The sequence below is a fragment of the Rana temporaria genome, chromosome 2 (assembly GCF_905171775.1).
Source record: "Rana temporaria chromosome 2, aRanTem1.1, whole genome shotgun sequence".
NCBI lineage: Eukaryota > Metazoa > Chordata > Amphibia > Anura > Ranidae > Rana > Rana temporaria.
In genome coordinates, this window is record NC_053490.1 from 140142958 (window position 1) to 140158238 (window position 15281).

Genomic DNA, 15281 nt, shown 5'->3' on the forward strand with positions numbered 1-15281 from the left:
TGGAAACCAGTGGGACCCAGGTACATCCATCTACGGTTTGAGAAGTCTGGCCAAAAGTGGTCTCCGTGGAAGAATTACAGCTAAAAAGCCATACCTCTGATGTGGAAACAAGGTTAAAGCGGAGTTCTGGCCACAGTTTCACTTTTTAAATATAAATACCCCTGTAATACACAAGCTTAATGTATTCTAGTAAAGTTAGTCTGTAAACTAAGGTCCGTTTTGTTAGGTTGTTACAGCATTTAGACACTTTATAAAATAGAAATTGACTGGGGCCATCTTAAGTGTGTGCATCATGAAGCTAGACTGTATGACTTCCTGGATTTCAGCCTTGCAAATCTCGCACATGCTCAGTGCTGCACAAGCAGTGTCAGATCAGGTTTCAGCACCTGTGCTGTCCAAGTCACATGATTCTTTGAGACTGGGGAGTGCACAGACTCCTGGAAAGTTACACCCACTACATTCCCAGGAGTCTGTGCGGTGTAGGTTAGGAAGCATTAAGCACCTAGGTGCAGGAAGTGGGAAGATTAACTATTCTGCCTAGCAACAACACTTTGAAGGCATCTAAAAAAAAAAAAAATTCTTAAAGGACTAATGACATTTTTTTAAAACTACTGATGTAATGTTATATTTATGGGTGGAACTCCACTTTAAGTGACCTAACTATGCAGAAAAATGGCAGCAGGTACTCTGGACTGGTGAGTAAAAATGTGACTGTAGCAGGAGGCAGTTTGTTTGGAGAGCAGTACAATAATAAGTGTCTGTAGGCAACAGTGCAGCATGGTGGAGGTTTACTTGCACGTTTGGGGCTACATTTCCACAAATTAAGTTGGAGATTTGGTCAGGATCAATGGGTCCCCAATGCTAAGAAATACAGGCACATACTTATCCATCATGCAACATACAACAAATGTCATTAAGAACTATCTATAGTGTAAAGAAGAACTATGAGTCCTGAAAGTGATTGTTTGGCCCCCACAGAGCCCTGATTTCAACGTTAAGTCTGTCTGGGATTAGATGAAGAGACAGAAGGATCTGAGGCAGCCTACATCCACAGAAGATCTATGATTAATTCTCTAAGATGTTTGGAACATGCAAAACCTCTTGCCGAGTGCCTTAAAAAACTGTGTGGAAGTGTACATAGATAGAAGTATTGATGCTGGTTTGATCTAGAGATAGAGACATTTCAGATTCGGCAGCATCAATGTGACTAATGTGCTTTCATCATGATCACTCAACTTCCCCATCAAACACTGCTGTTCACATAGTGACTACTATCTTGACAGCAAAATGTAACTCTTCCTACCCGAGATCCATATATTAACATTCCTTGCACAATGCCCTACACTGGGAACGTGTTAATAAATATCCTTGCTTCCAGAGCCACCAGCCATCACTTTGTATGGCTCTCGATCCCGAATGTCACGAAGTGGTTCCTGAACTTGTGATCACTATGTCAGCTGTGACATAGTAGTTACAAGCAGACTGGAGGATTCAATGATGGAATAAGTCTTTAGCCTGTAGATGCCACCAGTCAATGTAACTGACAGTTACAAATACAGTATTAGAAATTATTATAAATTAAATTTGTCAGCTTATAATTTAAAAAAAAATGATCAGGGTTTTTTTATTAAAACAGAGTACCAAATAAAAGCCTCACATGTCATTAAGCCTAAATTCACACTGACTGCGGGTTAAAAATCGTGCGAGTCCAGCTGAACTTGCACGGTTTCAAACCAGCATGCCAGTCCGACTTCAGGAGCGATTTCAGAGACATCCCGCACAGATGTCTATTGAAATCACCCCCAAAGTCGCCAAAAGTCGTGCAGTAACTACTTTTGAGAATCGGTGCGGCGCAGCACCGATTTGGACGCCGCCACCGATATGGTTGTAGTGCGAATGTCAAGTAAACTGGTGCATGCTAATGCTGCTAAATTTGGCCTGGGAATGTAGGCATCAATCACTTCTGGTCACAAAAGGGTTAATGTAAACCAATGTGCTAAACTAGGTTTATAGTAGGGAAATTCTCTTCATCTCCATATTGTTCAGCCTTAGGCTCCTTTCACACTGGGGTGGGGGCGGCATCGGCGGTAAAGCGTGGCTATTTTTAGTGGTGGTTTACTGTCAATTTTGCGACGCTATTCGGCCGCTAGCGGGGTGGTTTTACCTTTGCTAGAGGCTGAGAAAGGGTTAAAAACCACTGCAAAGCACCTCTAGAGAGTCGCTTTGCCGGCAGGATATAGCCGTGGTGCGCCATTGATTTCAATAGGCAGGAGCGGTGGAGGAGCGGTATACACAGCGCTCCTTCACTGCTCCAAAGATGCGGCTAGCAGGACTTTTTTTTACCGTCCTCGGGGCCCTCTGGGCTTTAACACTGGAGAGACAGCAGCGGCTGTTTCAGGTCGCTTTGCAGGCGCTATTTTTAGCGTTATAGCGCCTGCAAACTGACCCAGTGTAAAAGGGGTCTTAGCGATTCAACAAATAATTGCAATGTTCAACACTTACTTTCTGGATTTTTCAGTTTCTGGGGGGCTTTGTAGGTTTAGGGTTCTTTGTCAATTACTTAAACGTGGACATGATTGGTTTTTGTATTTCACTTTAGGAACAACTTTAGTACTGTATACTAAATGAACAAACTAAGGAATTCCACAAATTAAATGTATAAACATAATTATCAAAATCAGAACCTTTTCTTTTTTTGCTAGGAAGAAGAGAACATCATCATAAATTTCTTTGCGATCTCGCTCTGGAACATCAGACCACTCTTCTTGATCACCAAACATCTGTTCGGCTTTCCTGTGAAAACAGAGACCTGAGCCATAAAGCGTTCATAACAACTTAAAATAGGTCGTTTATAGCCCGTAGCATGAGGAGATATTTACTATTCACTACATTATCAAAAATGATAAGGGTCCATTCGCAGCAGGTGTGGTAGAACTGCATTGGGCGGCTTTTCCAGTGCAGTCCCACTGCAAAACAGTGCCTTGTCTGCTACCTGGCTGGTTCAAACTATCGCGTTCCAGTGTTGTTCATGGGAAAAAAAAGTACAACATGCAAAAAAAATGTTCAATGCTTCGAGGCTCAATCCATCACCTTGCACCACACTGCGGCCAATAGAGCCTGGTGAAATCTGTTTGATATTTCAATAAAGTTAATTAAAAAAAGGAACCGTGTGATGTGCCGCAATTGGTAAATCGGCACTGCTTTCATCCCATCGCATACCAACAGATGTATTCTAACAAATCTTCTGGTGTGAACTGACCCTAAAAATTCAAGGACTCCCATGTGAACAATGGCCCAGATTCAGGTAGCAATTGCATCTGCGTAACCATAGTTACGCAGCACAATTGCTAACTGGCGCCGGCGTTTCGAATGCTCCTGATTCAGGAACCTCGATACGCCGACTGCAGCCTAAGATATGACTGGCATAAGGCTCTTACGCCAGTCATATCGTAGGCTGCATTCTTACGATGGCCGCTAGGGGGCGTTCCCGTAGTGGTCAGCGTATAGTACGCAAATTGCATACTAACGCCGATTCACTACCCTACGCGAGCCCTTCCGTTCGTCGGGTTTCGCGTAAGGCTGCTCCTGCTAATAGCAGGGGCAGCCAATGCTACGTATACCCCGTCGTTCCCGCGTCCCGAAGTTTAAATTTTACGTTGTTTGCGTAAGTGAATCGTGAATGGCGCTGGACGCCATTTACGTTCACTTTGAAGCAAATGATGTCCTTGCGACGGAATTTGCCGTAATGCACGTCGGGAAAGTTTCCAGACGGAGCATGCGCACTACGTTCGGCGCGGGAACGCGCCTAATTTAAATGATCCATGCCCCCTACGGGATCATTTAAATTACGCGCCATTACGCCGGGCATTTTTGAGGAGCGCCCACGCAAATTACGTGGCTACTGCTTCGTGAATGAAGCGTAGCGCAGATAATTTGCGGGGGCGCAGGGCAAAAACGGGACGCTGCACCTCCGTAAGAAGTGCGCAGCGGTACCTGAATCTGGCCCACTGCTTATTGCAATAGATTTACATGGTAAAGCAACACAGAACTTCAATCAGCTTTAAAATGACTGAAAGTAGATTATTAAAAAAAGCTTGATGATTCTTTACTCTGGCATACTGCACTTTGGCCATTGCCATACTGAATAAGTCTGCTAAGAGACTTGTGTTCATACTAGAGAACAGTTCATTAGCATTGTGATGATTCACTAGACATGTACGCTGTTCTAAGCTATCTGTTGGATGGAGAAGAGGGTAAATAGTAAATGGGGACCCTGTAAAATGAAAATAAGAATAGATATTTTCTGCTACACGGGTAAATTAGTCATTATAGTAAATATATAGAGAAGTAATACAAACACTGAAGCAGGCATACACACCTGTAGCGAGTGATTGAAGTCATCTTGTCGTGTTGCTCTAGGAAGTGCTGTAGCCTCTCTTTTGCTTCTTTAGCTCTAAGTCTCGCCTCCTCCTTTTCTTCTTTCTCACGCTGTGACTTGTAAGCATTGAATGCCTGCTTCTTTTCACTCAACTTGGGCAATGCACTGTGAGAAAAAAGTTCAACACACTGCCCAATAACACAGAAAACAGCAGAAATGACACATGTGCCTCACATTACACTGTAATGTATAAGCTCATATCTGGAGTATAATAATCTAGGAACAGAAACCTAAGTAAGACAGCAAACATACAGTTGGGAAAATAATTATTTGATCCCCTGCAGATTTTGTAAGTTTGCCCACTTACAAAGAAATGAAGGGTCTATCATTTTTATCAAAGGCGTATTTTATATGATAGAGACAGAATATCAACCAAAAATCCAGAAAAAACGTGATACAAATGTTATAAATTGAGTTGCAGTTCATTGAGTAAAATAAGTATTTGATCCCCAAGCAAAACATGACTTGGTACTTGGTGGAGAAACCCATAAAGTACACAGGAGACAGATAGCAGGCTGCAGATGACGGAAACACGCAAACTGACCACAGTGTCAGGGCTCAGCAGCCATAATTATGGTGGTCAGTTTGCAGGGGGAGGGTATAGCCAGGCAGGATCAGCCAGGTATTTCAGGTGATACGGGGGTCCAAATGACACAGCACAAGCACTGTTCTGTATAACATGTTTTAAGGGAACAGGATCTTAGGGTCATAGTCAGCTATATTGTTTTGATTTTTTTATTCCCTTCTTTTTTTTCACACGAAAGTGGAGTTTAACTCTGAGGTTGATCCCATGTCGAAATAACTGCTCTCTTGTAAAAGTACATATATCTCTGTACTTCCTGCAGCTATAAGAGCTACGGCTCTCATACATGGAAGTGGTATTATCATTTGACACTATACAGCTCTTACCATCCCTGTGTAAGAGCTGCAGCAGCCAGGAATATAGCGTTATGCCGCGTACACACGATCGGACATTCCTACAACAAAACCGTGGATTTTTTTCCGACGGATGTTGTCTCAAACTTGTCTTGCATACAACTTAATCTCATGTATTATAGTAACTATTATCTTTCATTTAAGGGCTAAAGATACCAGAGCACGTACGGTTAGCCATATAAATATAAGTGTACATTCATGTGATCAAAATATATTTGCATAGAACATCAAGGCTCTCACCTGTAGCGAGGATCATTTATAATCAATTTCATTGCTTGTTCCCATGAGGCATTGGAAAGAACCCCCTGCAGACGATTGACATGACATGATAACTTAGTAAGTGAATATGAAGAATGCTTTATGAACAAAATATCACTCCTATATTATGAACAACTAAAAATATGACTTTTACATAATGACAATCTAAAAAAAACGTATATACGGTATCTCACAAAAGTGAGTACACCCCTCACATTTTTGTAAATATTTTATTATATCTTTTCATGTGACAACACTGAAGAAATAACACTTTGCTACAATGTAAAGTAGTGAATGTACAGATTGTATAACAGTGTAAATTTGCTCTCCACTCAAAATAACTCAACACACAGCCAGTAATGTCTAAACCGCTGGCAGCATATGTGAGTACACCCCTAAGTGAAAATGTCCAAATTGGGCCCAATTAGCCATTTTCCCTCCCCAGTCTCATGTGACTCATTAGTGTTACAATGTCTTAGGTGTGAATGGGGAGCATGTGTGTTAAATTTGGTGTTATCGCTCTCACTCTCTCATACTGGTCACTGGAAGTTCAACATGGCACCTCATGGCAAAGCACTCTGAGGATTTGAAAAAAAAGAATCGTTGCTCTATATAAAGATGGCCTAGGCTATAAGAAGATTGCCAAGACCCTGAAACTGAGCTGCAGCACAATGGCCAAGACCATACCACGGTTTAACAGGACAGGTTCCACTCAGAACAGGCCTCGCTATGGTCGACCAAAGGGATTGAGTGCACATGCTCAGAGTCATATCCAGAGGTTGTCTTTGGGAAATTGATGTATGAGTGCTGCCAGCATTGCTGAAGAGTTTGAAGGGGTGGAGGGTCAGCCTGTCAGTGCTCAGACCATACGCCACACGCTGCATCAAATTGGTCTGCCTGGCTGTCGTCCCAGAAGAAAGCCTCTTCTAAAGATGATGCACAAGAAAGCCCGCAAACAGTTTGCTGAAGACAAGTAGACTAAGGACATGGATTACTGGAACCATGTCCTGTGGTCTGATGAGACCAAGATAAACTTTTTTGGTTCAGATGGTGTCAAACATGTGTGGCGTCAACCAGGTGAGGGGTACAAAGACAAGTGTGTCTTGCCTACAGTCAAGCATGGTGGTGGGAGTGTCATGGTCTGGGACTGCATGAGTGCCGCTGGCACTGGGGAGCTACAATTCATTGAGGGAACCATGAAGGCCAACATGTACTGTGACATACTGAAGCATAGCATGATCCCCTTCGTTTGGAGACTGGGCCGCGGGGAAGTTTTCCAACATGATAATGACCCCAAATACACCTCCAAGATGACCACTGCCTTGCTAAAGAAGCTGAGGGCAAAAGTGATGGACTGGCCAAGCATGTCTCCAGACCTAAACCCTATTGATCATCTGTGGGGATCCTCAAATGGAAGGTAGAGGAGCGCTAGGTCTCTAACATCCACCAGCTCTGTGATGTCATCATGGAGGAGTGGAAGAGGACTCCAGTGGCATCCTGTGAAGCTCTGGGGAACTCCATACCCAAGAGGGTTAAGGCAGTGCTGGAAAATAATGGTCCCCACACAAAATATTTACACTTTGGGCCCAATTTGGACATTTTCACTTAGGAGTGTGCTCACTTTTGTTGCCAGCGGTTTAGACATTAATGGCGGTGTGTTGAGTTATTTTGAGAGGACAGCAAATTTACATTTATGTTATACAAGCTGTACACTCACTACTTTACATTGTAGCAAAGTGTCATTTCTTCAGTGTTGTCACATGAAAAGATATAATAAAATATTTACAAAAATGTGAGGGGTGTACTTACTTTTGTGAGATACTGTATCTCATCTAAACCTGTATCTGTGCATTTCGCTTTGCACAGGTAATCATAAAATACATGAGTCAGGAATATCAGAAGAAGGAAAGATCTTTTGACAGTCATACCTTTTTTTTTACAAATAATATAACTCTGTTAGATCCATTCAGAGTAAATTTTCCTTTGTTTTACAATAAACGTCACATATCCACAAATGTAAGGCCATACATTATTAAATGAGAATTCATTTTAATTTACTATATATTTCTCTATTTTGCACATTTTGCAAGAATGTCTGCATTTGCAGATGTCACCCCACCTTGTCTTTTAGTAGTTCTTTGAACAATTGCTTTGCTTCTTCCTTTGTGTTCCAATGGTAAACTTTTTCCTCTGGTTCTACCTTGTTTTCATCCTCCAACTGTGAAGAATCACTGTAATACATAACAAATGCATTCAAGTGTTTTCCTTTCACAAAAGTACATGGAAAAGCATCATAGGTAACCATGGGAAATGGTGCAGTCCCCTTTCTCATTTACTTACTCTCCGGTAGTATTGCTCATGGAGGGGCTTTGCCTCCTGTCCCGTCTTTGTAACAATTGATTGTATCAACTCTCAGCCTGGAGAACAAAGGTATCTCTTTTTTGTCTAAGACATTTTCATAGGTCTTCCCTGCAGCATATACTGTGTATATATTAGGAATTTTGGTTTACCTGTAAAATCCTTTTATTGGAGTGCATCACAGCACACAGAGGCGTTACAATGATACTAAAGTCTTGTTTTTTTTTTTTTAAATACCGAACAAACATGTTATACTTACCTGCTCTGTGCAGTGGTTTTGCACAGAGCAGCCCAGATCCTCCTCTTCTTGGGTCCTTCCCAGGACTTTATGGCCCCTCCCTCCTTTCAAGAGCCCCCACAGCAAGCAGCTTGTTATGGGGGCACCTGAGCCAAGCTGGCACTTTGTCCATTCAGACACGGAGCCGTGGCTTGGCCCCGCCCCATCTCCTCATTGGCTCACTGACTTTGATTGACAGCAGTGGGAGCCAATGGCACCCGCTGTGTGTCTCAGCCAATCAGGAGGGAGAGTCCCAGACAGCCGAGTCTCTCGTGCAACCCTCCGGTGTCTTTGCCAGGCTGGCATGATCAGGAATGCCCTCCAACTTTATCCTGTGTAACAGATGAGGAAGGAGTTAAAGTGCAGGCACATTAGGCATGCCCCACCACAGACAAATCTCTGCAAAACATCTCAGGGAGAAGGGTCCATTTATTTTCATTCAGCTATTAACATCTGAGAAAATACACTTGTCAAGGCATTTAGATGGCTAAAAAACCTTCTCCGATTGAGCACAAACAGCGCACATCACTTCCCGCAGATGAGGGGTGCACCGGAAAGGCCTTTTTCTGAATTTTTTGACACCCGCCAGGACCCAAAACCAGGGACTTTAAGGGAAGTAGATTCAGGTAGCGCCAGCTTAAAGTTAATGCAATACAACCACCAGGAAGAATACTGTGGCCTTTTGTGCCTGAGAAAACCCTGAGATTCCTCTTGAGAGGACTCATCTACAGAGGATTCGCAATCCCCAACAGTTTACACTCCTTACTCTTCTTCCAGAAAAACAGAGAAGGGGAAAGAGAGAAGTCATGAGAACTGATCTCACAGTCCAGAAATGGCTGCAGAGAATTCCTCCTTTGACACAAAAGAAGAGGTGGACTGTGCCCCTGAAACAGTGGAGATATCAGATAAGGGTAGTGATTCAGAGGTAATATGATCCACAGGGGAACCATTGCAGGGCAAAGTACATATTGAAGAAATCTGGGAGCCCCTATTGTCCTTCTCCATACTTCTGTCTGCAAGAAGCTCTGGCTTTCTGAGGGATAAAAGACCAGTAACCCATTAGGAAGTGGCCACTCAGATGAGAGGATTGTCAGCGTAATTCAAAACCAAAAATTGACAGGACCCCCCAAAAATCCACCTGACCCTACGTTTGCTGTGACCTGATGGACAGAAGTCAGCTCGGTTACTGGTTGCAGAAGGTAGCATGGCTGAGATATCAGGCAGATTCTTTTGAGCACTGTGGGCAATGAATCCCAATGGAAATGAATAGGACACAAAGGAGTTGATTAACTAAAGGCAATTAGTCTGTGCAGTTGCCCTCTGCAAGAGTGCTCCAGTGCTTAGGAAATAAGCAGAAGCTCTGCTGACTTCTATCATCCAATCATGTGCATGCAAAAATGCTGTTTTTTTTTTAATTTTACTTGCATGTGATTGGATAAAGAAAACACTGTATCTGGCACAACTCCACAAACACAGAGGTAATTACCAGTCCATGCTGCAGAGCCTAGTATTCCCAAACTTCACCTATTACAGTGGGCATTCCCTACAGAGCTTTTAGGGACTTCTCTGCCCTGGACCTGTATAGCACCCTGCCAGTGAGATCATCAGGTGCCCTGTACTTCGAAGGTTCCAGCACTGAAAGCCAGACATTACAGGCGATCCCCGCTCTTGTATGCGGGGTCCTGGTACAGTTGCTCTGGGTCTGCTGGCCATAGTGACTGCTATGGACAGAGGCCACCTCTCAGAAGTGTTAGAACAAGCAAGGAAATGTAGGAGCAAAGTCTCAAAAGGAGACCATTAGAGAGACTCAGGAAAGCATCCATCACTTTCAGACACTAGTACAAAACTTAGCTGAGCTGGGAGGGGTTATGCCAGGGCTGGGATTCCTGCCTTTTTTTCTGGTCAATTACCATTTACCTGAATGTGACAGCATAACTTGTAGTAATGACCTCCTCTGTACTCTGTGATGCATGAAACGTCCATATAAATGAATGGAGACCTACCTTTTGTTTCTGTTAAAAAAAATGAATTTGTGGGAACCTTTGAAGGATTTGAAAGTGACCCTGTTACCATTCCACACATAAGATATTTAACACAGCCAGTAATAGTGAACACTGACAGCGGACACAGACAGCTTACAAATGACCCCTTTGTCCAGCCAGAGAGTTCTGCTGTTTTTGCGTTTTCATCTCTGAAATTTTTGAATTTCCCAATTCTGACACTTCATTCAATGGAGACTTTTTCAGCAGCAATTTCCCACTCCCCAGCCTAGACGTCACAAGTCCTGCAAAGGCCGATGTGGAAAAACGCTTACACAATCATTTAGCAAACAGACCAATCACATAAACACTGAGGCCTCGTACAGACGATAGAACATGTCCAATGAAAACGGTCCGCGGACCGTTTTCATCGCACGTGTCCGCTGGGATCATTTGGTCTGATGGCTGTACACACCATCAGACCAAATTCCCCGCGGACAGGATACGCGGTGACGGGCGGCGATGTCGCAGCGACAATGACGCGGCGACGTACGCGACCCCGGAAGTTCAATGCTTCCACGCATTCGTCAAATCATTTTGACGCATGCGAGGGATTTCGGCCGAGCGGACATGTCCGATGAGTCGTAATGACCATCGAACATGTCCAACGGATATGATTCCAGCGGAAATGTTTCTTAGCATGCTAAGAAACAGTTGTCCGCTGGAAACCTGTCCGCTAGGCCGGGAATCCGGTCGGGCCCTACACACGACCGAACATGTCCGCGGAAACTGGTCCACGGACCAGTTTCAGCAGACATGTTCGGTCGTGTGTACGAGGCCTGAGTCATATGAATGGTCTGTTTACTGAATAATTTGATTGTGGCGCGAATGCGCACCCAGCAAACTTTCATTCTGCGTCACAAGAGTGACATCTTTGTAGCTGCTAGATCTGCTGCACACACAATCAAGATGGCAGCATGAAGCTCACTATCACCAGGCTGTGATTAACCAAGCATATTGAGCCAAGTACATTGCAAAATTCAAGATATGCCTCCAAAATGAACATTTTAGAGCATTTCTGCATTTACGGAGGTTCTTTTTAAAGCATACATCCATACGTTCGTTACGTCGTCGCTAGTCGGTTTTTCCCGTCGCAAAGTTAGGCCTGCTTTTTCATGGCTTAACTTTAGACGAGCCATGTTAAAGTATGGCCGTCGTTCCCGGGTAGAATTTCAATTTTTTTGGCGTAAGACGTCCGGGAATACGAAAGTACGTTACGCACGTCGCCATTCAAAAAACACGTCGGGGCGCCGTAATTTCACGCAATGCACGTCAGGAAATTTCCTAACGGAGCATGCGCAGAACGTTCGGCGCGGGAACGCGCCTAATTTAAATGGTACACGCCCCATTTGAATTAGGCAGGCTTGCGCCGGACGTCTTTACGTTACTCCGCCGCAAGTTTATACTCAAGTGCTTTGTGAATCAAGCACTTACGAGGAAAACTTGTGGCGGTGTAACTTAAAGACGATACGTTACGCCGCCGCAGTTCTCTATGAATCTGGCCCTGTGTGTTTATTGGCATTAGTGTAATGCCCTGTACACACAATCCGAATTTCCGATGGCCTAAAATCTAAAAAAATTTGCCGGAATTCCGTTCAAGCTGTCTTGCATACACACTGTCAGACCAAATTCCGACCATCCAAAACGCGGTGATGTAAAACACTACGACGAGCCGAGGAAAAAGAAGTTCAATGATTCCAAGCATGCGTCGACTTGATTCTGAGCATGCGTGGATTTTTTCTACATCAGAGTTGCACACAAACGATAGGAATTTCCTATCGTTTTTTTTCCATCGGAAATTATATTTCTAAACACAGACAGAAAAAAAATGTCAGATGGGGCCCACACACGATTGGAATTTTTTCATCGGAAATTCCGATCGTGTGTACATGGCATAAGAGTAGCATTACCTGTTAGAGATTTCATTCTGGTAATCTGCGGAGTCTTCCTGCGTAGCTTCTATCTCAGGGGTGTCAGTGCGTTCTGGAACACTGGGCTGGGTGACTCTGATCTCCTCTGCTGGTGTCATTTCAGTATCAGAAGGTGCTGCAGAATGAGGACTAGATGCAGCAGACTGATTCTCATGGTCAATTCTATTATAGGAAAGAAGTCATGGTTATTTCAGTGATTTATGTTTAATAGTACAAATCTAAATATCCCATAAAATAAAGGTGCGATGGGTTAGAAAATTTCTGAATGTAGAAAACTGTTTATATAAGTAATTTGATCTCCAAAGAAGTAATATGACAGTTACACAGATGACAAATCCATAGTATCTACTGTATTTTAGATGACAAATATGGCTAAAAGGAAGGCCTGGTGTAATGCGTTTTATGTGTGCTGCATTTTAGGTGCATTTCACATGCATTACCATTGAACTCTTTACAATGTGCGTTTTGATGAAAGCGCATTAAAGTTGCAGCAAGCAGTAATGTTTTTTTTTAACAGCTTGCCCCTAAAATGTACCTAAAGTGCACAAGTTGTGAACTGTGTTTGAACATTCAGGGTACGGGTATTTAAATAACAAAAAGTACAGGCATAAAAAGGGAAGAATTTTACCAGCTCATGTTGGAACAGTAAAAACTAACATTTATAGTACCTATAATTAAGAATTATTTATGTCTATGTAATGTGGGGATAGTCTTATAAACTGAGCAGCTATAAATAATGGCCCAGATTCAGGTACATTTGCGCTTTATTTGCGGAGGCACAGGGCAACGATTTTGCCCTGCGCCCCCGCAAATATTTTGCGCTGCCCTTGATTCACGGAGCAGTAGCTCCGTAAATTGCGAGGGCGCGCCGGCAAAATTGCCCGGCGTAAGCGCGTGCAATGTAAATGATCCCGCCGGGGGCGGGAATCATTTAAATTAGGCGCGCTCCCGCGCCGAGCGTAAAGCGCATGCTCCGTCGGGAAACTTTCCCGACGTGCATTGCGGCAAATGACGTCGCAAGGACGTAATTTGCTTCAAAGTGAACGTGAATGGCGTCCAGCGCCATTCACGATTCACTTACGCAAACGACGTAGATTTTAAATCTCGCGACGCGGGAACGTGGGTATCCTATAGCATTGGCTGCGCCTGCTATTAGGATGTGTAACCTTACGCGAAACCCGACGTACGCAAACGTTGTGAATCGGTGTTAGTATGCAATTTGCAAACTATACACAGATCACAATGGGAGCGCCCCCTAGCGGCCAACGCAAGAATGCAGCCTAAAATCTGCGTGGCATAAGAGCCTTATGCCACGCAGATTTTAGGCTGCAGTCGGCGTAGCGATGTTCCTGAATCAGGAGCATTCGCTACGCCGGAGCAAGTAAGCAATTGCGCTGTGTAACCTATGGTTACACAGGCGCAATTGCTTCTTGAATCTGGCCCATTATTGCATTGAATATGTAGTGGTTTTGTACATATTTTTATATATATTTTATTTGACTATGGTTACACCTAAGAAAGTAGCTAAATACAATTTAAATGGTTTAAACCTGTAATAAACATTGCAGCTCGCCAATTCTTAGATATTGTGGCTGCATTTGTTTTCTTTTAGCCTTTTATTCACCCAATGATCCAGTCAGTTAGATTGTTATTATTTTTTTCAATGAATTCTTTATTTTGCTTTTACAAAAATGTAAAACATCAGAAAACATGTTTACATTCAGATGGTGTCGATTTATATGAATCTGAAGGAATGGATACAACAATCAGGAGTAGGTTGTCTAGAAGTAGTATCAGCAATTAAGTTCAAAACCAGGAAAGCTGGTCAAGGACACTGGAGACTGAGAATGTAACAGGTTGCTGTTTTGTAATGAACAGAGGGGCGATAGTATCTGCTGAATTGGCACTGCCCAATGTAAGTAAAACAGAATCCATAAACTGCTGAATATTGTCAGTGGGAAAGAGCAAATCATCTCATGTGTAAAGAATCTCCTGATACGCCGTTGTATCTCTGAGTGCAGTCGGTCGTATCTATGCGCCTGATTCAGAGAATCAGTTACGCATAGATATCCCTAAGATCCGACTGGTGTAAGTGTCTTACACCGTCGTATCCTAGGCTGCATTTTCAGGCTGGCCGCTAGGTGGCGCTTCTGTATGTTTACGCAAGGAATATGCTAATTAGGTAGATACGGCGATTCAGAAACGTACGTTCGGCCGGCGCAATTCTTTACGTCGTTTACCTTAGGCTTTTTTTGGCGTATAGTTACCCCTGCTATATGAGGCGTAGCTAATGTTAAGTATGGCCGTCGTTCCCGCGCAGAGTTTTGAAATTTTACGTCGTTTGCGTAAGTCGTTCGCGAATAGGGCAGGACGTCATTTACGTTCACGTCAAATCCAATACGTCCTTGCGGCGTACTTTAGAGCAATGCACACTGGTATATTTTACGGACGGTGCATGCGCCGTTCAAAAAAAATGTAAAAAACGCGGGGTCAAGTAAAATTTAAATAAAACACGCCCCCAACATCCCCATTTGAATTAGGCGGGCTTACGCCGCCACACATACGCTACGACGCCATAAATAAGGGCGCAAGTTCTTTCTGAATACAGAACTTGCGCCCAAAGTTACAGCGGCGTAACGTATTGGAGATACGTTACGCTGGAAGAAAGATGCGATCATCTTTCTGAATCCGGCCCAGTATGTAGAAAGCATAAAGGCCTGAGAGGGAAAATCCCAGGAGAGGAGGGTAGGTTAAAGGCTGGGGCCCGGATTCAGAAAGGAAATACGACGGCGTATCTCCAGATACGCCGTCGTATGTCCGAATGAGCGCCGTCGTATCTATGCGACTGATTCTTAGAATCAGTTACGCTTGAATTCGGCCAAGATACGACTGACGTAAGTCTCCTACGCCGTCGTAACTTGGGTGCATATTTACGCTGGCCGCTAGGGGCGCTTCCGTATATTTCCGCGTTGAATATGCAAATGAGGTAGATACGCCGATTCAGAAACGTACTTGCGCCTGTCAGATTTAGCTACGCCGTTTAC

At 43.6% G+C, this 15281-nt stretch overlaps 1 protein-coding gene across 6 annotated transcripts in view; it reads right to left on the bottom strand.

The window, feature by feature from the left end:
* PRPF40B (pre-mRNA processing factor 40 homolog B) overlaps positions 1-15281 on the bottom strand; it is a 118523-nt gene that overhangs the window by 38381 nt on the left and 64861 nt on the right. For all 6 annotated transcript variants that reach the window (XM_040341217.1, XM_040341219.1, XM_040341218.1 and 3 more), the window contains exons 11-15: positions 12217-12399; positions 7752-7863; positions 5615-5679; positions 4379-4543; positions 2685-2793 (exon numbers count right to left, since the gene is read on the bottom strand). In XM_040341217.1, the coding sequence (XP_040197151.1) occupies positions 2685-2793; positions 4379-4543; positions 5615-5679; positions 7752-7863; positions 12217-12399 (634 nt within the window). The remainder of the gene's footprint in view (positions 1-2684; positions 2794-4378; positions 4544-5614; positions 5680-7751; positions 7864-12216; positions 12400-15281) is intronic.